This window comes from Pelodiscus sinensis, chromosome 3 (assembly GCF_049634645.1).
Source record: "Pelodiscus sinensis isolate JC-2024 chromosome 3, ASM4963464v1, whole genome shotgun sequence".
Classification (NCBI taxonomy): Eukaryota; Metazoa; Chordata; order Testudines; family Trionychidae; genus Pelodiscus; species Pelodiscus sinensis.
Window position 1 is genome coordinate 199,399,103 of NC_134713.1, and position 21,707 is coordinate 199,420,809.

At 54.4% G+C, this 21,707-nt stretch overlaps 1 protein-coding gene across 4 annotated transcripts in view; it reads left to right on the forward strand.

The window, feature by feature from the left end:
- Positions 1–8,673: 8,673 nt before the first annotated feature.
- The window catches only part of MERTK (MER proto-oncogene, tyrosine kinase), a 57,414-nt gene continuing 44,380 nt past the window's right edge, over positions 8,674–21,707 (forward strand). For 2 of the 4 annotated variants that reach the window (XM_075925888.1, XM_075925889.1), the window contains exons 1-4: positions 8,674–8,845; positions 17,184–17,625; positions 19,664–19,764; positions 20,568–20,741. In XM_075925888.1, coding sequence (XP_075782003.1) covers positions 8,689–8,845; positions 17,184–17,625; positions 19,664–19,764; positions 20,568–20,741 — 874 coding nt within the window. In that variant the 5' untranslated portion in view covers positions 8,674–8,688. Of the gene's footprint in view, positions 8,846–16,594; positions 16,726–17,183; positions 17,626–19,663; positions 19,765–20,567; positions 20,742–21,707 lie in introns of those variants that run through there. The other 2 variants (XM_075925890.1, XM_075925891.1) reach the window with 2 other exon arrangements.

A 21,707-nucleotide genomic window follows, 5' to 3' on the forward strand; every position in this document is an offset into this window, starting at 1 on the left:
AACCAACACGAGGTAGTTTCCTTATACCTTGGTGCACGGCTTGGCATTTTAGTAAGGCAGGAAAGAATTGTCCCCCATGCGCTTGACTAGATCCTTGCAGTGTTCGTGTGAGCACCATGCTGCCTGCACCACGAAGCCCTGGGGTAGCACGTGTGCATTTCAACCGTCAGACAAAACCCAAGAGCAGTGTTCTCCATAAGCTGAGCGCTTGGGCAGCTGCCCAGGAGAGATTCAGATGCCGCCTAGTGGATTAGTAGAGCGCCCACAGGCTCATACAGCTGACAGCATGTGTGTCTACTGGTGGTGCACGTGCCTCAGTGCACAGAACAAAATTTATTCTGCATGCAGATGGAAAAACTTAAAGGGAATATTGCCCAAGCGCTGCCTTTACACCAGTGCTTAGCATCTGCACTTCCAGGCCTGTGCGCACACTGGAAGTCCGCCCTTAAGAATGCCAGGACGTTTCCCACACCCCTGCCGGTTTACAAATGTTCCTGCCTTCAGGGGACTGACATAGAGTGTAAAGTGAAGCCTGTGTCCAGGCCACGCGAGATCGAGGCCTGTTGCAAGCACTTATGCATGAGAGCCCGGGCAATGGAGAAAGTTTCCCTGGGGGAGTTCAGCTCCCTCTTCTGCCTCTTTGGCCCACGGCCCTGCCCACACTCCACTCCCATGCCCACGCCGCCCCAGGGTCTCTCCCTGCTCCTGCTTGCCCACTCCCTGCATCCAAAGCCAGCGGAGACTAACTCACACTCAGCAACCGGTCTGGCCCTGCAGGCAGCCCCGCCTCCTCCTCTGTCCAGCTTCCCCTGCCAAAGATGTCACCTGCTTGCACCCCTCTCCCAGGCTCATTGTGAACATTCTGGCCCGGGCAGCCTCCCCTCAGGGAGGCACCCCCCAAATTCCCATCTCCATCTGGGCACCGGTGTGGTGCCCAGGGAAACTGAGGCACGCACACAGAGTTACTACACAACAGTACGAGACAGTAGAAATTACAAGCCACATAACAAGTGAAGAGTGCGACTACAATCCCCACTTTGTCACACCACGATGGGGCCCCCAAAAGCCCATGTGTGTCTCTGCCAGTACATGGCCTTGGCAGCAGTATTGCTAGTGTGGCTAAAACACCGGCACTCCTGAGATGCAGTAGATACGGGGTAGATGTGAGAACGTGCTGCAGAAGATTAGCACAGGAGCACCCTCCACTAATGCCAGATAAGAGGAAGTTTTGTCCAAGACACCAGGAACACGATACAACGGGAGGGAACAAGCAGGCGCTCTGAAATACGTCGGTGGAACGGAAGCTTTTTGTCTCAGTCTATCAGTATCGGGGCACCTCACCGTGACCCTTTGTGTGGGTGAGGGGGCAGCAGACAGTCCCATTGCTGGCTTTGCCACTTGTCACGGGGCACTCGTGTTACTGGACCTATAACTCCTAACCTGCCCAAGTGCCTTTGTCACTGAGCTGCCCCTGTGGTCATTCGGTATGAATAACATGGAGGTCTGGCGAACTGGCAGACTGCGGTCTATGCTTGTCTTAACAATATAAGGGACAGAAGCAGCTGGAACAACCCAAAGCAGCCCCTGAACTGCATTCCCATGGCAGCGACCTTCCAGCCCAGAGAACGAGGAACATGCAATTAGCAATCGCCTGTGAAAAGTTTGGCTCCACACTGCCTAGGAACTGTAGGGCAGATGCAGGGGTACAAAGCAAACCTCCAAGGTAGCATTCCAATGATTTGATCACAAGACCACCCTTTCTCTTCCTGCCATCCCGTCTCATTCACTGCACAGCCTGCAACGAGTAAGATGGGGGGGGCCCCTAGAGATTCCTTCTTCACCACAAAGCTCTGATCCTGCCCCAAAGAAGGTCCGTCCCGTGCAGCAGATGAGGTAGGAATATTGTGGCAAAACCAGGATAGGGTTGCTAATTACATACAAAGAAGGGGGCACAATTAAGGTGGCATAGGCAAACCTACTGTGGCATTTCCTTGCTCCTGGGTGCTTGGATTCTGCAACCTTACTCATGCTCTTTTCACTCAGCTTTATGTGTTTTCTTTGCTTTTCCTAGAACTTAAAAAAACCAACTGAAAAAATACAAAATTCCATGATGCGGCGTCATATTGAGAGCCACCTGGGGCAGCAGGACGGCTGGACTCTTGAGCAGGTCTGTAAAATCCCACTTAGTTAATCTTAGGTTAGCCTAGCATGGAATCGGTTAACCGTCTAAGCGGGTTTGCAGGGTTCCCTCTAAGGTGCGTGCCTGGGCGGGCGGGCGGGCGCGCACCAAGAATTTGAGGGCTGCCCACCTCCTCAGCAGAGCCACACGGCGGCTGCTCGGCTGCTCCGGGTAGGGCCGTGTGGCAGGCAGCTGCCCCACCCCAGGAGCAGCAGAGCAGCCACCACGCCCTGCCCTAGGGCTGTGTGGTAACCGGTGGCAGCTGCTGCAGTGGCCTTGGCCAAGGCCAGAGCCGTGTGTCTGCAGCAAGTACCCCCGTCCTGGGGAGCAGTCGCTGGTCAGCAGCAGAGCCCCTGCTGCCCTGGACTGCCCCCAGAGAGCAGCTGCCCACCATGCCACCATGCCGCTGCTTCAGGCTGGCCACGAGGAACGGAGCCACGCTAGGTAAGTCTTCTTGTGCAGCGGTGCGCAACCCGTGGGTCGCGACCCCCAAAGAGGTCGCAGCCGTCTTCCTTGGGGGCCACAGAGTTTTGATCCAGGCCAGCTGGCATTTTGTTTTCCTGGCTCACCGCCCGATGTACATGCAGCGGGGGCGGGGGTGGGGAGAGTGGCAGGGGAGCGGACTGGCACTTTCAATTAAAGAGGCCGCAACAAAATGTTCCCGGTGAGGTGGTTTTGGGTTTTTGTTTGTTTGTGCTCAACAAAATATTCTCTTGGCGTTTTTGTTTTTTTTTCTCAACAAAAATTTTCCTGGGGGGTCGCAAATGAAAAAAAAGTTGCGCACCACTGCTCTAGTGAATACAGGCAGTCCCCGACTTACGCGGATCCGACCTAAGTCGGATCCGCACTTACGAACGGGGCTTTCTCGCCCTGGAGGTCGAGGTGGCGGATTGCTGCCTGCGAGCTCCGGGGCGAGAAAGCCCCGTTCGTAAGCTGCTCTGGTGCCCCTGGTCTGCTGGAGACTGTCTCCAGCAGACCAGGGGCACCGGGTGGGTTCCCGTGCTTCTGAGGTTTTGCCAGAGCAAAGCCTCAGAGGCGCGGCACCCCGCTGCCGCTGCAGCTCTGCTCCCCGTGTCCCTGGTCTGCTGGGGGGGGGGGAGGCGCGGCTAGTGTGCCCCCCCCCCCAGCAGACCAGGCTTTTGTTTTGGACCCTGGAGCAGAGTAGCTGGGGCGCTGCCGATTGGTCCTGCAGCGCCGCTCTGGGCACTACTGGACCAACCCAGCAGCACCCCAGCTGCTCTGCCCCAGGTCCTGATTCAGCCGCTGCTTGTCAGTTTCAGCAGTGGCTGAATCAGGACGCCTGGGGCGGGGCAGAGCAGCTGGGGTGCTGCTGGGTTGGTCCAGTAGCGCCGAGGGGTGCTACTGGAGCAACCCAGCAGCACCCCAGCTGCTCTGCCCCAGGCGTCCCCAAGTCAGCCGCTGCTGAAACTGACCAGCGCTGACTACAGGAAGCCCCAGGCAGAGTTGCTCTGCCCCAGGCTTCCAGGAATCAGCGCTGATCAGTTTCAGCAGCAGCTGACTTGGGGAAGCCTGAGGTTCTTAAGTTGAATCTGTATGTAAGTCAGAACTGGCGTCCAGATTCAGCCGCTGTTGAAACTGATCAGTTTCAGCAGTGGCTGAATCTGGACGCCAGTTCCGACTTACATACAGATTCAACGTAAGAACAAACCTACAGTCCCTATCTTGTACGTAACCCGGGGACTGCCTGTAGATACATGCATTCAGTGGCTGAGGCAGTAGCTTGGATTGCATGAATTGGGGCTTAGCTCCATTTTGCAATAGCCACAATTTGCAGTTGTTGGATGGCAGTTGGTGCATCTGCACCAGTGCTGACTCCTTAGGCTAAATAATAGCACATGCAGGAATGTATGCTAATTAAGGTGACAATTAGCCTTTTCCATTGGGATAATCCCTGATTAGCTCTCCCAGTGCAAATCCCAATTTGCAGTTGTCTACACTTAGGAGTAAGCACAGATGCAGCTAATGTACAACTGAACTCTTCTTCAGTGAGCTGAGAGTGTGGGTGGCCACCCAGGAGAGAGTCAAATGCTACCCAGCTAATTACAACATGACCCACTGCTAGCAGCATGTGTTTCTGCTGGTGGTGCACATCTGCACGTGCCTCAGTGCACAGAACAAAGGCTATGTCTACACTCGCGGCTTCTTGCGCGAGTAATATGCAAATGAGGCTAAGCATGGAATATCGCTGAGCCTCATTTGCATACCTAATGAGCCACCATTTTTTTCAGAAGAGGCTCTTGCACAAGAAGGAGAATCTACGCTGCCCCTCCTTGCGCAAGAAAACCCCTCTTGCACAACGCCGTTCTTCCTCTCACGTAATAGGTGTAACGGCGTCGTGCAAGAGGGGTTTTCTTGCGCAAGGAGGGGCAGCGTAGATTCTCCTTCTTGTGCAAGAGCCTCTTCTGAAAATAATGGTGGCTCATGAGGTATGCAAATGAGGCTCAGCGATACTCCACACGTAGCCTCATTTGCATATTACACGTGCAAGAAGCCGCCAGTGTAGACATAGCCAAAGTGTATTCTACATGGAAGGAACATTGCCTGCCACCATGTATTACTGGTGTTGTATAGCAGTGCAGCACAGGTCTTTAAGAAAAACAGCTTATTGTTCACACCTTGCCGGTATGTGCGTGGGAGCAGGGCGGAGGGTGATGTCTTTTTACCTTATCTGTAACTGATGGCATAACACAGCACATTGGCACTTAGGGGCAGTCATAATAATAAGGGTGTTTGGGTGAAAGTTCTGACTTACCAGCTCTTTTTATTCTTTGTGACCGGGAAAGGGATGTCTTAGTATTCTTTCTTCCATAGCATTTCATCTACGACTATGATATTTGTTAGTAACTGCTGGGTGCTGTCTGAACAAGTGCACAATACTGGAGCACAGGTCAAAACTCACTCCACTCATGGATGGAAAGGGTTAGTGGGAACATTGCCAGGTGGGGTACCACTCAGCCTCCAGCCTCCGGGGCTCCTGCTCCCAGCTCTCATGCTGGGGAGTGACGGATGATCACTGGGAGCACAGGAGACGGACTCCTGGCTGTTAGTTCCACATATGCCTACTGTAGCCTAGAACTGCAAATGCAGGGACAGTCCTGCATGGAGCATGTCAATGTTGACAGACTCTTCCAGGTATTATGCTGTGAAGCACTACCAATTAGGTGCAAACTGTGATTTATTTTCATCGAGGCTTATATAACCTGACCAGGCTTGGTCAGATTTTCTGGAGACAGCAAAACAAACCTCCCGGATACCATAGCCAGCCCTTTGCAAAATGTCCCGTCCCTGCTCCTGAGTTTGGGGGCACTAGAGCATCCAAAAGAAAAAGTCACCAGCTTTTTTTTTGAACATGGGTAAAATCATGTAATTTTCCCTGAATTCCTTCCTGGGAACACTCGGCCCATTTTGCCTGAAATTTATGTTTTGTTTTGTTTTGAATCAGCCTGAAGCAGACACCCAGAATGGAAAATTTGAGCCTGAACAGTTACGGTTTGGCAAAGTTATAATCAACTGAGAGAGTGACAACAGTTATAATCAACTGAGAGAGTGACAACAGTTATAATCAACTGAGAGAGTGACAACAGTTATAATCAACTGACAGTGGGAGGTGTCAGGCACTTTGAACGACGGGGGATGGTACCAGCCCCACCTATGAAGAGCATGGCTTTCATTTTAAATGGACATGCACATGTATGCACCTCGTAATCAATATTGAGATGCGAAAATCGTGACAGCAGCATCAGACAATGAGCTTAAAATCAGCATGTGTAATGGCACAGCTGGGAGGTTGTTTGGCAGGTGGGAAAGAGGCCGCCATTTTACATCTCTGCCTCCTTTGGCTGCCGACGTGAGAGATTTTTCCATGGTTGCAGCGGCCACAGGGAACGCCCAGGACAGCAACGGGGGATGTGGGAGCGGCTAGATTGAAAAGTGCAGCAGGCCCAGTCCTTCGGATTCAGGGCAGGTCCCAGTGGCAGATTCCGCTCTCCGTGTATCTCCCCATAAATCCAGAGCGGCTTCAGTGGCGTCAGTGACAAATTCCAGATGGGAGGAGGGTGAAGACCCAGCTGGGGAAGACAAGTCCCAGTCCCGCCTCTTCTGCCCAGGGCCCCATCCCTGGTGCCAAGCCCTGCCCACCCCCAACCTGATCCTTCCTGGCCACCTGGAGGGCCGAGACTGCTGCGTTGCAGTCTCAGTTCCAGGCCCTCCGCATGGCCAGGAAGCAGGGCTGCCGTGCCACAGCCCCATCCTTCCCTTCGGCCTGATGTGCAGGCAATTTTGGGAAGGCTGGGCCTACCCTTGCCTCCATGACCGGCTGTCCCTGCCAGACGGCCACAGTTACACCGCTGGGGGTGAGATTAAGATCCGCCCTATGGTGGAAACGTAAACGATCAACGTTCGCCAGCGTAAAACCAATCCTTCCCTAGACCACCGGTAGGCCCCGAGAATGTTCCATTTCCTTCCCTTTTGCAGAAATGGGCCCTGTCTCCCTCCTGGCACAAATCAGACGCACGAAACGGCAGCGGCAGCAGGACGTGAAGTGAGCAGATGCTGCAGCCAGGCAGTAAGCCCCAACTAAAGCCCACAGGCTCTGACTATAACTTCCAATAGCAGCCCTAAGACGACCAGAGGAGGCGGGGCTCTCGGTCTTGGTTATTGTGAGACAGTGGGGAAAACACCCCAAAATCTCTGGGCAAATGGGAAGGCGGTGTGCTGCTGGGGTGCAGGGAGGGCAGCCAGCCTCATGGAGTAGCAGATGCAGATTCTCAGCTCTCTTGCAGCAGCTGGGTTACGTTTTTCTCCTCTTCTTTCCTCGGGGCTGCGGAGGACACGTGCCCTTTCTTAGCTGTTGATTATTTCAAGATGTTAGAGGTTGAACTGAACTACAAGGGAGAGACACTGAAACTGGATCTCTGCCACTAGTGCAGCAAAGTCCACACTGAACAAGCAGCTCCCGAAATCAAAGGAGTCGGGAACAGATTTATTCCCTTTTTTATTGAGCTTTTGCATTTTCTCTTGGTTATTTTTAAACTTTCTACTTGGAAAACCTTTCAAACTTGATGCATATAGCTCCTGCCTTGGTAGCGGGTTAGATAATTTACTGTTGCTCACAGGACCCTTTCTAAATGGCCAGTTATACATGACAATTATAAATGAGCAACACTAGTACAGACCCAGCTTTTTACTGTGTGACTCTTATCGGCCTAGCTCAAAAGTGCTCTGATCCTTGAATGCTTCAGTAAAAATGATAATTTCTCTCTCTCTTTTAATGACTTGATTCTTCTTCAAAATAGTGGGAAACTCCTGGGAAACTCTGAGTCCAAGGGTTTTGAAGAAGGTGGCTGAGGAGTTTGCTGGACCATTAATGTTGATTTTCAGTAAATCTTTGAACACTGGAGAAGTTCCAGGTGACTGGAAGAAAGCCAATATTTGAAAAGTGTAAACAGATAACACAGGTCTTTGAGGGCCTACCAGTCTGATGTTGATCATAGGCAAGACAATGAGGTGGCTGATATGGCACTCGAATAATAACAAATTAGGTAACGGGAACATATTTAATGCCAATCCCAGGGGTGTATGGAAAATAGAGCCTCTCAAACTAACTTGATTTTTTTGCAAGATTATAAGTTTTGTTTGGTAAAGGGAACAGTGTCAATGCAATAAACTTCTATGAGGCATTTGCCTTGGTACCACGTGGCATTTTGATAAAGAACAAGAAAGATATCAAAATGGTCACATTACAAAGGCTAAAACCTGGCGGAGTGACACGTCTAGGATGTAATTGTAAACGGGGAATCCTCACTGAACGGGGTACGTTTATCGAGGGCTCCCACGGGGAAGGGTTCCCGGCCCTAGGTCACATAAAGTCATCACTGTGCGGGTGACACACGGCGGGGAGTGGTCAGTAATGACGAGGACAGGCCGCTGATACCTAGTGTGCGGCGAGTGGGCAAACAACAGTGGGTTTAAGAGGGTTAGATGTAAATGTACATCTCTAGGAGCAGCGCGCCGGCCACACTCACAAGCTGGGGGTTCTAGCCTGGACGCAGGGACTCCGAGGGCTTGGGGGGTGCTGTGGACAGTCGGCTGACTATGAGCGTCCCGTGTGATGCCAAGACCAAGGGAGCGAAGGCGACGCTGGCGGCATGGGCAGGGGGTCTCAGGTAGGAGTGGAAAGGTTTGGGGCTGGCATTCGGCATCCAGGTCTCACCAAGACGCCTTGCTTGGCGGGCCTGTCATTTCCCACCGACAGGGAGGGGGATGGGAGCAGCGGCTGGAGAGGGCTGGGCGCAGGCAGATTTCCCATCAGCATCTGCCCCCCACTCCAGGGGGCTCCCCCCGGCGCTGGGACAGCCCCTGCTCCCTAGGGCGGGGGGCGCTGCAATAGCCCCGCCCCTGGGCACCAGTGTCACTCCCTGCTGCAGGAGCCCGAGCGAGCCCCCCGCCCCGCACTGCCTGGGGAGGCGGCGCGGCGGCTGCAGCGGGCGATGCCGGCCCCGGGGGCGGAGCCGCCCCGCCCCGGCCCGGAGCTGGCGGCGGCGGCGGGTCTGGCGGCGGCTGGGCAGGGGGCTCCCGGTTCTCGCGGGGCCATGGGCCGGGACCTGCTGCTGCTGCTGCTGCTGCTGCTGCTGCTCGGGGCGCTCGGTGAGTTCGAGTGTGTGTGTGTGTGTGTGCGGGGAGAGTGTGTGTGTGTGTGTGTGTGTGTGTGCGGGGAGAGTGTGTGTGTGTGTGCGCGGGGAGAGTGTGTGTGTGTGTGTGTGCGGGGAGAGTGTGTGTGTGTGTGTGTGTGTGCGGGGAGAGTGTGTGTGTGTGTGCGCGGGGAGAGTGTGTGTGTGTGTGCGGGGAGAGTGTGTGTGTGTGTGTGTGCGGGGAGAGTGTGTGTGTGTGTGTGTGTGTGTGTGTGTGTGTACGTGTGTGCGGGGGGAGCTCTGTGTGTGTGTGTGCGGGGAGAGTGTGTGTGTGTGTGTGTGCGGGGAGAGTGTGTGTGTGTGTGTGTGCGGGGAGAGCCGTGTGTGTGTGTGTGTGTGTGTGTGTGCGCGCGGGGGGAGCCGTGTGTGTGTGTGTGTGTGTGTGTATTGTGTGCGGGGAGAGCTGTGTGTGTGTGTGTGTGTATTGTGTGCGGGGAGAGCTGTGTGTGTGTGTGTGTGTATTGTGTGCGGGGAGAGCTGTGTGTGTGTGTGTGTGTGTGTATTGTGTGCGGGGAGAGGTGTGTGTGTGTGTATTGTGTGCAGGGAGAGTGTGTGTGTATTGTGTGCGGGGAGAGCTGTGTGTGCGGGGAGAGTGTGTGTGTGTGCGGGGAGAGTGTGTGTGTGTGCGGGGAGAGTGTGTGTGTGTGTGTGCGTGTGCGGGGAGAGCCGTGTGTGTGTACGTGTGTGTGGGGAGAGCTGTGTGTGTGTGTGTGTGCGCGCGCGGGGAGAGTGTGTGTGTGTGCGCGCGCGGGGAGAGTGTGTGTGTGTGCGTGTGTGTGCGGGGAGAGCTGTGTGTGTGTGTGCGCGCGCGCGGGGAGAGTGTGTGTGTGTGTGTGCGTGCGTGTGTGTGCGGGGAGAGCTGTGTGTGTGTGTGTGGTGTGTATTGTGTGCGGGGAGAGCTGTGTGTGTGTGTGTGTGGTGTGTATTGTGTGCGGGGAGAGCTGTGTGTGTGTGTGTGTGTATTGTGTGGTGTGCGGGGAGAGCTGTGTGTGTGTGTGTATTGTGTGGTGTGCGGGGAGAGCTGTGTGTGTGTCTGTGTTGTGTGGTGTGCGGGGAGAGCTGTGTGTGTGTGTGCGTGCGCGCGCGGGGAGAGCTGTGTGTGTGTGTGTTGTGTGCGGGGAGAGCTGTGTGTGTGGAGGGGCATCTTTGTGTGCTTGTGCGCAGGGGGGACCTGAATGTGTTGTCTGTGGACGGGGAGCTGTGTGTGTTTGTGCACGGGGGGAAGCTGTGTGTGTGTTGTGTGTGTGCGCGCGGGGGGGAAGCTGTGTGTGTGTTGTGTGCGTGCGCGGGGGGAGCTGTGTGTGTAGTGGCATCTTTGTGTACTTGTGCGTGTTGTGTGTGCAGGGGGGAGCTGTATTTGTTGTCTGTGGTCAGGGAGCTGTGTGTGCGTGCACGGAGGGAAGGATCTGTGTGTGTGCGTTTGTGTGTGTGCGCGGGAAGGGGGGATGTGTGTGGGGGGGGAGCTGTATGTGTTGTCTGTGGACGGTGAGCTGTGTGTGTGTGTGCACGCACAGAGGGAAGGGTTTGTGTGTGTGCCCGCGGGAGGGAGGAGGCGTGTATGTGTGTGTGTGTGTGTGTGTGTGTGTGTGTGTGCTGGGGCTGGGGGCTGCTCTGTCCTGGCCAGGCGTCGGTTCACAGGTTACCCCTTTACATCCCTATCCCCTGTGGGAACCAGGAGCTAGTCCTAGTATTGGGCCACCCTGGTTGTATCAGTGGGCGATTCCCGTTGAATACGGCGGGTGTAGCTAGAGGAGCCATAAGCCTGCGGGGAATCTGTGGGAACGTGCTGGGATTTACACCGTAATCCCGGAACGGCTCGGCCCTGCAGAGTGAGAACACGCAAAGGAACTGGGCTCTGTCTGGGGCTCCGCTCCTGAGACACATCCCCCGCAGGCTTCGGCAAACTTGCCTTTTGGGCCAGAGAGGCTGAAGCTGGTGCTGAGATGTCAGCTCTCTGGAGGAACAGACAAGATGTGTCCACAAGCCAGCCGAGGGGAAAGACCCCTTTGTGAACAGGCCGCTCTTGGCTGCTAGTAAGGACATAGGGTTTGTGACGTCTTATGGAGCTATGCCTTCTCAAACAGCTCCCTACTAGAGCCGGAGTAGAGAATTGTCATGTCAAGTGTGCGGTGGCTTTTCCCATTGACTTATAAACCTTCAGTGAAATCCCTCGTGTGTGTTGTTAGACTGTTCTTGCTTACGGCTGTATTCGCCCATCTGGTAACCAGAAAAGAAACAGCCTCTGTGAGCGTGAAGAGCTCTTTCATATCCTTGTTTTTTTTCAGTATTAACTGTTTTTTATCACTAGTTCGATAGTCAGACTGTAGACCGCTGCGTCGTTGTGTTTTGAAATATGTAGAGTAACAACAAAACAAAAGTCTAAGAATAAAATGTAGCTGTCTGGGCTATGTCAGGAAGTGTGCGTTTCAAATGTCCTTAGCAAGCAGAAAAGTTTTTCTTTGAGAAATTTGTTACTAAGCGGCTCAGGCATTTTTCCTCTGGTGACTGGTTTTTAGTACCATGTAAGTAAACAGCAAGTGGCATAGGGCAGGTTCAGCAGCCATCACATGCTCTTTGTTTGTGTTATTGTTAAGATTATGGTGCGGCTTTAAAAGCTCAGCTATTTTTGCAGTGTAAGATGGTTGTTTGGCATTTCAAACCCAGAGAGAATTTCTGTTTACTCTGTAAGACCAGACAAGATTGGGAACAAGCTTTGTGACTTTGCAAATTTCTGTCTAAAAATACCATTTTTCATGAGTAAAAATAGCTATCCATTTAGTAAAAAAATGTATCCAGCCTCGAACATAGGTCCTGTTTGCTGTCTCTCCATAACGTTCCCTCAACTTGCCTGTGCTCAGCTAGTCATAATGGGGAAATTACTTTTATGATGTGACGTTAAAACTTGCTGAGATGTTTTGTATTCAGGGCTACTAGCCAGCTAAAAACTGGACTTGGTTAAGACATATTGAATGTTCTCATTGGGTAAACAGGGCACAACTTTCTACCCATTCTTTGATTTACTTTATAGTTATAACCTGTGAAAAATTTTCTGAAAGCAACAGGTTAATCACATTCACTGTTGGTCGGGCTGAAATGTTGGTACTGAGGGCTGTAGAAAGAACATACAGTACTGTATTAAAAAGGAGAAGGTGTTGCATTATGCATCATATTTGTTCTGAGGACCTGAAGGAGGCCAGTTGCAGACCAGTTGAGGGTCTCTAGGTAAGATAAAAGGTGTGAAAAAATAGAGATGTCACCATGTTCGGGCTCTAATAAAATCAGGAAGAGGAGGTAGAAATATTTTTGCAATAACTAAGAAATATCCAAAACACAAGGCCTGTCAGAAACGTGGACTGTGAGCATCCTGGCACCTGTTGGGAAAGTACTATGGCAAACCACAATATTTTGGCTAAATTCTTGGAATATATCGGGGGCAACTTTTTGTTTCAGAAAGTGGAGGATGTGACCAAGGGTACACCCCTTTTAGAGTTGAGTCTGACCAACAGGGAAGAATTGGTATTGAATCTGAAGATGGGAGAAAACAATCACACACAAAGTCTGTTATTTCCAGGAAAGGCAGGAGTGAGAGCAGCAGAATAAGGACAGATTAAAATCCAGAGGAAAAGGGAGTTTGCGAGAGCTGGCAGTTGCCCAAGGACACAGCATTAAAGACATAACTGCAAATGATCTTGGCGCAAGGGACAGATAGGAAGACTGGTCGGAAGTCAGTCTGGCTGCATCAGGAGTTCTGTAATGATCTGAAAGCCAAACAATAATGGTACAAAAAGTGGATGCATGGGTGAATTGCTAAGGAGGAGTGTACAAAAGAGCAGCACAAGCATGTATGGACAACATCGGAGAGGCTAAGGCACATAGTGAGTTACACCAAGTATGCTTGCGTTAGGAGTAAGAGAAAAGAAAGAGACACGTGGATGGTCTACTTAGCAGGCAAGGAGGCTGTGAAGGCTAGGAGTATAATAGAGTTTAAAGAGAAGCTAGATAATTTCCTGGAGGTTAGGTCCATAAAAGGCTATTAGCCAGGGGATAGAAAAGGTGTCCCTGGCCTCTGTTTTTCAGAGGCTGGAGAGGGATGGCAGGAGACAAATCGCTTGATCATTGTCTTCAGTCCACCTCCTCTGGAGCACCTGGTGCTGGCCACTGTCGGCAGACAGGATACTGGGCTAGATGGACCTTTGGTCTGACCCAGTACGGCCGTTCTTATGTTCTTAAGAACTTGGGTGTTTCATGCTGATTTTGCTTCAGTCTTCCCTGAAAAGGCTGATAATTAGTATCAGCAACAAGGGGGGAGCCAAAATTAGGTGTATTCAAGTCGGCCGGATCTGATGACGTTCATCCTAGGATACTTGAGGGTCTACCTGCAGCAATCTCTGAACCTTTAACAATTACCTTTGAGAATTCCTGCTGGACAGTGGAGGTTCCACAGGACTGGAACAGGGCAAAATAGTGCTTCTCTTTAACCAGGGGAACAAAGAGCACGTGGGGAAGTATAGCCCAGGCAGCCTAACGATGGTCCCTGGAAAGATACGGGAACAAATTATTAAACTTCAGCTGTGAAGAAATGGGTTGTGCCCATGAAAGCTCGTGATACCATCCAAAGATGAAGTAATTTGTAAGGGCGGAGGGAAATGACACCTCTGTAGAAGGTTGGCAACGGCTTTTCATTTGGGATAAATGTTTGAAAATCGAGGCTGGTTGGTGGAGTGCTGGGCTGGGAATGGCAAAACTCGCGGAGTGAAGTGATTTCAATCAAGGGGATTCAAAGCAGCGATGTGCATCACTCAGTGGAAAGTTTCAATTTAAGTCAGTGATTTTAAGTAACTTTTCCATTTGTACTTCCTGTTTTCTAAAGAAAGGTGCGTTTTCATGGGTTGACAACCATTAAACACGCTGATTTACAGCTTCATAGAGTCTTTACACTAGATTTGGTACATCATTTTGCTACATAGCAGGGAGCACAATAACTACATTTATTTAAGCAATTGCATAGCTTCATGTTTTCAGATTCTTATTAATTGTACATTTTTTGTATGCTGGAAACAGCATGGTTGCTTATTTACTAGATAACTTTTTGCATGTGAGTTGAGTCAACCGCCATTTGGGTGGTAACTAGAATTGCACACAATGGCAAACGCAAGTTATGTTTATTAACAAAATGACCTTAGATGTTTTGGATACAGAAACATCTGTTAAAACACAATTTGCATTTATAACTGAATGATTTCTTAATGGAACAGAGGGATTCATTGTAGTGAGTGAATTAAGCTGATTATTTGCCTGAACAAATTTTCAAATATACTTAAGTTAAAGAGACTGGTACTTAAATTCCTACTCGTGTAAGTGTCTTGAAATGAGACAGTCTCTCGAGTTACTTATGTTGACACACTGAGCCATATTTATAAAGCTTGACCTCAAAAGGTCGATTTCAAATCCCTCCCCCCCGATTCTTTCTTTATTTGGAAAAACAGCCTTTAACTTCGAGGTTTTGCTAGAGGCTCAGGAATTCAGCGTATTTATTTTTTATGCAAATGTTTTAAGAGATTATAATAAGTTTAAGTGTCAGCATATCTGTGTTGGATTTAGAGTGTATGTTAAACAGGGTTATTTTGAAAAGAAGACCTTAGCATAGCAAATAAAGTTTTAGAAAAATTCACCATGCATTTTACGAGACAATTTTTCATCGTGATCTTATTTATTTTCCTATAAATGGAGCTCAGTTAAGGCAGGTTTAAGTAGCTGTTACTTGTGATAAACCAGCAAGGCACGTTGGATGTGTCTGCCCTGTAATTAGACACCCTCCAGGGGCTTGGGCTAAGGGGCTGTTTAATTGGGGCGTAGCTGCTGGGACCGTCCCACCTCATAGGGTCCTACAGCTCCAGGCCTCAGCACTAGCTGAACATCTGCATTGCAATTAAACAGCCCACCGCCTGAGCCCTGGCCAGCCTGGGTGCCAATGGCAGCGTGACGTACCCTTAGGATACAAAATAGGGGTCGCATGCGCATGCTGGGTGAAGGCACCAGGTGAAAGTCCCACACAACCTTAGCGCCAGGTTAAGTGACGCGTGTGTGTGTTTGCTCCAGGAGTTGACACATCTGTGAGCAGGGGACTGGCACCACATGCCCTGGTGTCACTGGACCCTGTCAGCTCCCCCTGCCTGGGTCGGAGTTTGGCGTCTGTAGCAAAGAAACTCACGTCAGCAGCACAAAATCCAGCAAACAGCGTCACAACACACGCCCACAAAACACACTTCTCTGTGCTTGGCTGTTCCCGGGGTCTCTCCTGGTAACACGACGCCATCCCAGACCCTAGAGCCCTCCCCCACTGCACTTTAGAACTGGTCTGGAATTTACAAGCTGAACTCCCCCGGCAAGTCACCAGGGACTCATCTGTAGCCTCTGTAGGTATCTAACCCCTGCCCACAGGTAGCTTAGCGGAAGAACCCGGCCCAGGGTTCCCTGTAAGCCATGGGCTTGTGCAGCCGCTCAGGAGAGATTCAAATGCTGCCCAGCTGATTAGCAGAGCTCCCACAGCTAGGCTGTGTGTTTCTACGGTGTGGTGCACATTCACACACAATTTGGTGCACATAAAATGTATTCTGCACATGGATGGAAAAGATTAGTGGGAACATTGCCTGCCACCACAACAGAGGTCCTAACCCTATGTGATCATTAACCCTTTGTGTGAGGCATGCTGGGATGCGCTTACGGACCCCAGAATCAACTCCCACGTCTGCTTTTAGCTGCACATCCAGTGCTCAGTGGTGCGGTTCTCTCCGTGGCTATGCCAGGGAGCTGCTGCGTGACCGTGCATAAATCATGGAGTTGATGCTGCGGCAAGTCCATGTGCAAGTGCGAGGCTGTCACACGAGGGTGAGCCTGGGCTGTGCGTGGACAGTGCTCGTGTAAGCACGAGGGATGTGTAATCAGGTGGCGTGCCCAGCGTGTTCCTAGCACAATGAGCGCTCGCTGCCTTGCTCTTGGTGAGCACCCGAACCCCCTGGCTCTGTTAGTCTGGGGTGGGTCCGTACCGCCGGCGGAAGCTGGGGCACTCTATAGACCCAGAAATACTCGCTGGGCCAGAGAGGGAGCGCGGCTGCCTGGGACCCAAGTGGGGATTCCAGCCTGAGTCTCCCACACCCCACGGGGAGGGGGGGCTCTAGTCACTGGGCTACACGTGCCCCTGGTGGGTACGATTTCTGCAGCTGGCTCAGAGCATTTTCCCATGGCGGGGCCGTGGCGACGACAGTTTCTGGTCGACGGAAGCAGCGTTTCTGAGCGCTCGTCCGTAAAAGGGAGCCCGGCTCTCGTTCGAGCACAGACCCCAGCCCTGAGCGGGGACCCCCCGCCGCACACTGAGGTGCGTGGCTCAGAGGGGGGGAGGAAACGGGGGTGTCAGTGCTAGCACCCTCGACCTTCCTCCTGCTTGGGGGCAGGTGTGACGTGGGCCTGCCCGGCGATGCTCTCAGCTCTGTGCCCCAGGGCCGTGCAGATTCAGCCTCCAGTCGGGGTGTGCCTCCCCCGCTGTCAGTTCCCCCGCTGAACATTTCTAGTGTAGTAGCACCCGGACCGCCATCAGACTCCTCCCCCGCCCCCCTGCTGCATTAGGTGCTGAACAAGCCCCCAGGAGACGGGGTGTCTGTCCCCAGGAAGCTCCAGTCATGGGGCAAACCCAGACACCTGCACAGAGCATCCCTGGCGTTGTCATGGTTACGAGGCCTTGTGAGGCAGGTGCTCGGCAAAGCCAGGGCCAGGCCTGTGCGGGTGTCTGAGGGGTGACGTCTCTGGCCAGGGAAACAGCAGATCTCTCTTCATTGCGGGGTGCATTGGAGCCGGCACATGGGGGATGCGGAGCCTCGCGTTAATGGCAGCATCTCAGTCCCTGGGCACTGGGGAGGGGGCTGGCCGGATGGCTGCAGTGGGGCGGGGGTCTGGGCAGCACCTCCTCACGTGGCTGTCTTGTTCTCCTGCTCATTTGGCTTTTTGGTGCACGTGGGCTGTTGTATCCTATGGGAAAGGGGAGTCTAGCGGGGTGAGGCCGGAACTGGCCGTAAGGTCTGGACCAGGCACATCCCTCCTGTGCAAAACATGGGGAGTCCCGCGGGCAGGGTGGAAACGCTGAACCCCGCCTTGGTAGCGCTCTCTTGTGTCCCTCTCTAGGGAGAGGGCTTTGGAGGAGCCAGTTAGTCAGGCGGTGAGGCCTTCCACCCCACAGACCTAGGGGCTGCGTGGGGAGAGGCACCCATGGATCTGAGGTAACCCCGGCTCTTGTTTTGCAGAGAGCTCTGAGGCGAGGCGGGAGAGCGGGACGTCCCGCCGGATGCCAGCCACACAAGTGCTGCTGGCGGCCTGGCCAGCTGCACCCCGGCGCCCCCGTTCCCTTCTGACCACGGTGCACGACGCCACCGGAGCCGACACACCGAGGCCCCCTGAGGAGCCATATCCTGAGCAGGCCAACGGGTCTCTCTTGGACGGAGCCTCCGCAGCCCGCTCTCTCCAGCCGATTAAATTCAACCCCACAGTGAGACAGATCGTAATTAACGAGCACAAAGACTTCACGTTTAACTGCTCCATTAAGGTGCCTCATGCCTTGCTCAACCACGACTCTGCCGTCATTTCCTTGTGGAAGGATGGGAAGGAGCTGCAGGAGCCAGGCCGCATGTCCACTCGCTACTACCAGGTGATGGACGATGAGGAAATAACCATGATCTCTACCTTCAGGTAACGAAGCCAGCTCTGTCAAAGGGGGCTCGCTGGTTGCCGGCTTTGGTTCAAGAACAGCTGAAAACTCTGGACTCTGTAGCTGAGACCCCACACAATTCCCGACCGCTAACAGTGCCCGGCCGGGACCTCAGCCAGCTGGGGCAGGCCCAGCGCTAGCTTGCTGCTGGAAGGGGCTCTGGGGGGACTGTGGTGTTTGCTGATCAGTTGGGGTTTGGGAACCCCCCCCATGAAAGGGGACAGTCCTCACTGACTTGTCAGGCAGGTAATGGTTACCACAGACTCCAAGCGCTCGTTCTAACCCTGTCTTGCATGATGGACGATGGGAATCAGGGGATCCCAGAAAACTCCAAACTCAGCCCCACACCTTTTGTTGTAAGTCATCTTCCCCCAAGCAAACCCAGCCCCTCACGCGTGACAGGCCAAGGAACAGAGCAGGGGAGGGGGAAGGAGAGCTCCTGGCTGGTCCGGCAGGAAGCAGGGGCTGGTACTGCGGTCAGCTCAGCCCCCAGGCGTGCCCCCAGTTTGAGAAGGCAGACGCCCCAGCCCCGCTGAGGTCAGGACGGTTGGACTGGGAGACAAAGGTCACCTCAGTTGTAGGCGGGAATCGGCCACGTGAAACCCAGAGTGCTGGGGGGAATTCAAAGGGAAGGAAGATCCCCTGAGCCAAACGTAGACCCGTAGATACCGTCCCCTCCACACCCCTTCTCCCACGCTGGCTGTGCACGGGGTTAGGCGCTCTTGAATCCATGGAAAAAGCCAGCTTGTGCCTGGCTGTCATTGGCACGAGGGCCCCACAGATCACGGGGTGTAACAGGGCAGCTGCGAGACAGTCCAGAAACAACCACACGTGCCGTTCTCGCAGCGAGTGTCCCAGCATGCCTTGGGGCTTCTCAGCATCGCGGCGGCGGCGTGATTCGGTGTAGGGTGATGCTTAGTGGTTACGGCTAACCGGCCTCCCCACGCTCGCCCCGGTGAACCAGTTACGCCTAACGTTAAACCGGAACAGTAAACGTTAGTGGCTGTGGGAAGCACTTCACGGTGGCAGCGAAGGGGCCCCCAGGGAGGCCGAGGAGGACGTGGGTAGCTCTGCCTTCAGAGCAGGGCTTGCATGAATGCCGGTCAGAGAGCTGCGCGTTAAATCCAGAGCGTGAAACAACCGATTGGGCAGCTGCTCCTTAAGTGAGCACCAGCCTTCCTGTGGACTGAATGCAGCCAGGTCTTCAGGGGGAAAAGCAGGTGAGCCTGTTTCTGGTGGGGCTTGCCCACGTGCTTCCCGGCCTAATTGATCGCCATATTTGGGGTCAGGAAGGAATTTTCCCCTAGGTCAGATTGGAAGAGTGCCCCGGGGTGGGGGGGGTGGGGTAAGACGGGTTTCACTTTTCTCTGCAGCATGCCTCACTTGTAGGTTTAAACTACAGGTTGAACCTCTCTTGTCTGGCAACATCCGTGGTCCGGCAGGATTTGGGTGAGCCCGATGTCCCCCTGTCATGGGGATGGCCAAGTTTCCTGTGGTTCCACAAAGTCTGTTTCCAGCCCCTGGCTCTCCATGTTCTGTGCTGTTAGTTAGCTCTCATTGACTCCTGTGGCTTGGCAAATTCTCTGATTGGGCACCGGCCAGGCCCCACGGGTTCGACTGGTAGTGTAAGTGGTGGATTCTCTGTAACTCAGAGATTAGAAAGGCAGGTTTGAGGACGTCAGTCACTCAGCCGGAGGTTCGGGGTCTGTTCCAGGGGTGGGTGGGGGAGGTTCTGTGGCTTGAGATGTGCATGGGGTCAGACGGGAAGATCGTGATGGGCCCTTCTAGCCTTACAGTCCATGCGCCTAATGCAAGGCCGTAGCGTAATGCAGGCGTGCCAGGGGGCTGCATGAAGGTTGCAGCATTTGAGTGCTTGACTTTGCAGCCGTCACATCCTTTTACTGCAGCTTTTGAGGGCAATACTTACTGAGCTCCAGCATAGCAGTGCTCCCGCATTTCTCGTCTGCCATGTCCGGGTGAGAGACAAAGCCTTGGTAACCCTGCCCTCTCCCCTGGCAGCATCACCAATGCTCAGCGCTCTGATAACGGGTCCTACAGCTGCAAACTGAAAATCCACAGTGAGGAAATCGTGTCCGACCCTATCTTTGTCCAGCTGGAAGGTAAGCCGGTGCCTGAAGGAGGCATTTAGCAGCAGTGCCAGTGAGCTGCAGGAGGGTGCCTGGCAGGGGTCATGTGGGGAGCTTGGCAGTTAGGAGGAGGCATTGGTCTGGAGTGGGAACGAATAGGCGGTGACGGAGCGGGCCAGGTGACTCGGGGTGGGAGGAGCAGGAGGTGACGGAGCGGCTGGGTGACTCGGGGTGGGAGGAGCAGGAGGTGACGGAGCGGCTGGGTGACTCGGGGTGGGAGGAGCAGGAGGTGGCGGAGCGGGCCGGGTGACTCGGGGTGGGAGGAGCAGGAAGTGGCGGAGCGGGCCGGGTGACTCCGGGTGGGAGGAGCAGGAGGTGGCGGAGCGGGCCGGGTGACTCGGGGTGGGAGGAGCAGGAGGTGGCGGAGCGGGCCGGGTGACTCGGGGTGGGAGGAGCAGGAGGTGGCGGAGCGGGCCGGGTGACTCGGGGTGGGAGGAGCAGGAGGTGGCGGAGCGGGCCGGGTGACTCGGGGTGGGAGGAGCAGGAGGTGGCGGAGCGGGCCGGGTGACTCGGGGTGGGAGGAGCAGGAGGTGGCGGAGCGGGCCGGGTGACTCGGGGTGGGAGGAGCAGGAGGTGGCGGAGCGGGCCGGGTGACTCGGGGTGGGAGGAGCAGGAGGTGGCGGAGCGGGCCAGGTGACTCGGGGTGGGAGGCAGGTGTCTGCGCTCAGAGCTGCGGTTGTATTGGCGGTGATGCGGGTGAATCTGGGTATGCTTGGTTATCAGCGTTGTTGCTGACAGTATTTTCACGGTGCTTGTCTCCGGGTGTCTCCGCACAGGCCTCCCCCACTTCCTTCGGCAGCCCCAGAGGCTGAACGTTACCAGGAACCAGCCATTTAACCTGACGTGCCAGGCGGTGGGGCCGCCCGATCCAGTGGAGATTTATTGGGTTTGGAACAGCAGCAGAGTGAGTGACCAGCCGCACATGTCCCCCTCCGTCCTGACAGTGCCAGGTGAGTGCCGCCCGGGGCGGTTTCGGGGTGGGTGGCTGGGCACATGGCAAGCTCCATGGCTGGCCGGCATTTGCTGCCTGCCCTCGCTGGCTGGCTGGTGACTGGCTACCCTGAGGAGTGGCTGGCACTCAGAAGCAGCCAGAAAGGCGGGGGCCCTGGCCAACAGGCCTCAGTAGCACGGGCCGGGCCAGGCGGGGTGTCAGGCCTCGCGCCAGTGTTGAACTGATGGCTATGTCCTTGCACGGTGACACAGAGGCAGCTCCTGCCCTGCCGGATTCACTGCGCCCCATTCGCAGAACGCAGGGCCTCCACGCTGAGCCCACGCGGGGTGGGTGCAGCTGGGAATCTTTGTGGGGCTCTGGCCTGGGCAGATCAAGATTGTGCTGCTCCTTTTCGGCCCGGCAGTCCATAAATCCAGGGCTCCCTCCGTGTCCGGCGCTCCCGGAGCAGGGCTCTCTGGCAGACCGGCACGACGATGCCGGGCAGATCCGGGTTCGTGCTTCGTTGCACGGCGGGGGTGGGGAAGGTGGTGCGCACGTGGTGTTCCCCTGCACGGGGGAGCAGTGCTGGAGCCTGCCTGTGAATGGGAGCGAGGGTGGCCAGGTGTCCGGCTTTGAACTGGACAGTCCGGTATTGGAGGGTTCTGTCTGGGACACAAATTGAGAAAATACCGGCCGTAGAAATGTCGGGTGTTTTCTAGTTAAGTACGTTTTATTGTTGTCATGAGTATCAGTATGTAGTGGCGAACTGCCTGGCCAGTGGACACGCTCACGCTGCATGAGAGTGTCTGCCAGCTAGACAGTGCACAACTGCACAGTAGAGCGGAGGGGGGCCGGGCCGGGGCAGGATGGAATCTCTGGGGCCGGACTTGCCCGAGCGCCCCGCTGGGATCGTGCACGGGATGGGCAGCGCCCTAGGATCTGCATTCGCCCGGGCCAGCCATGCTCCCTGCCGGCCAGTTCCCCC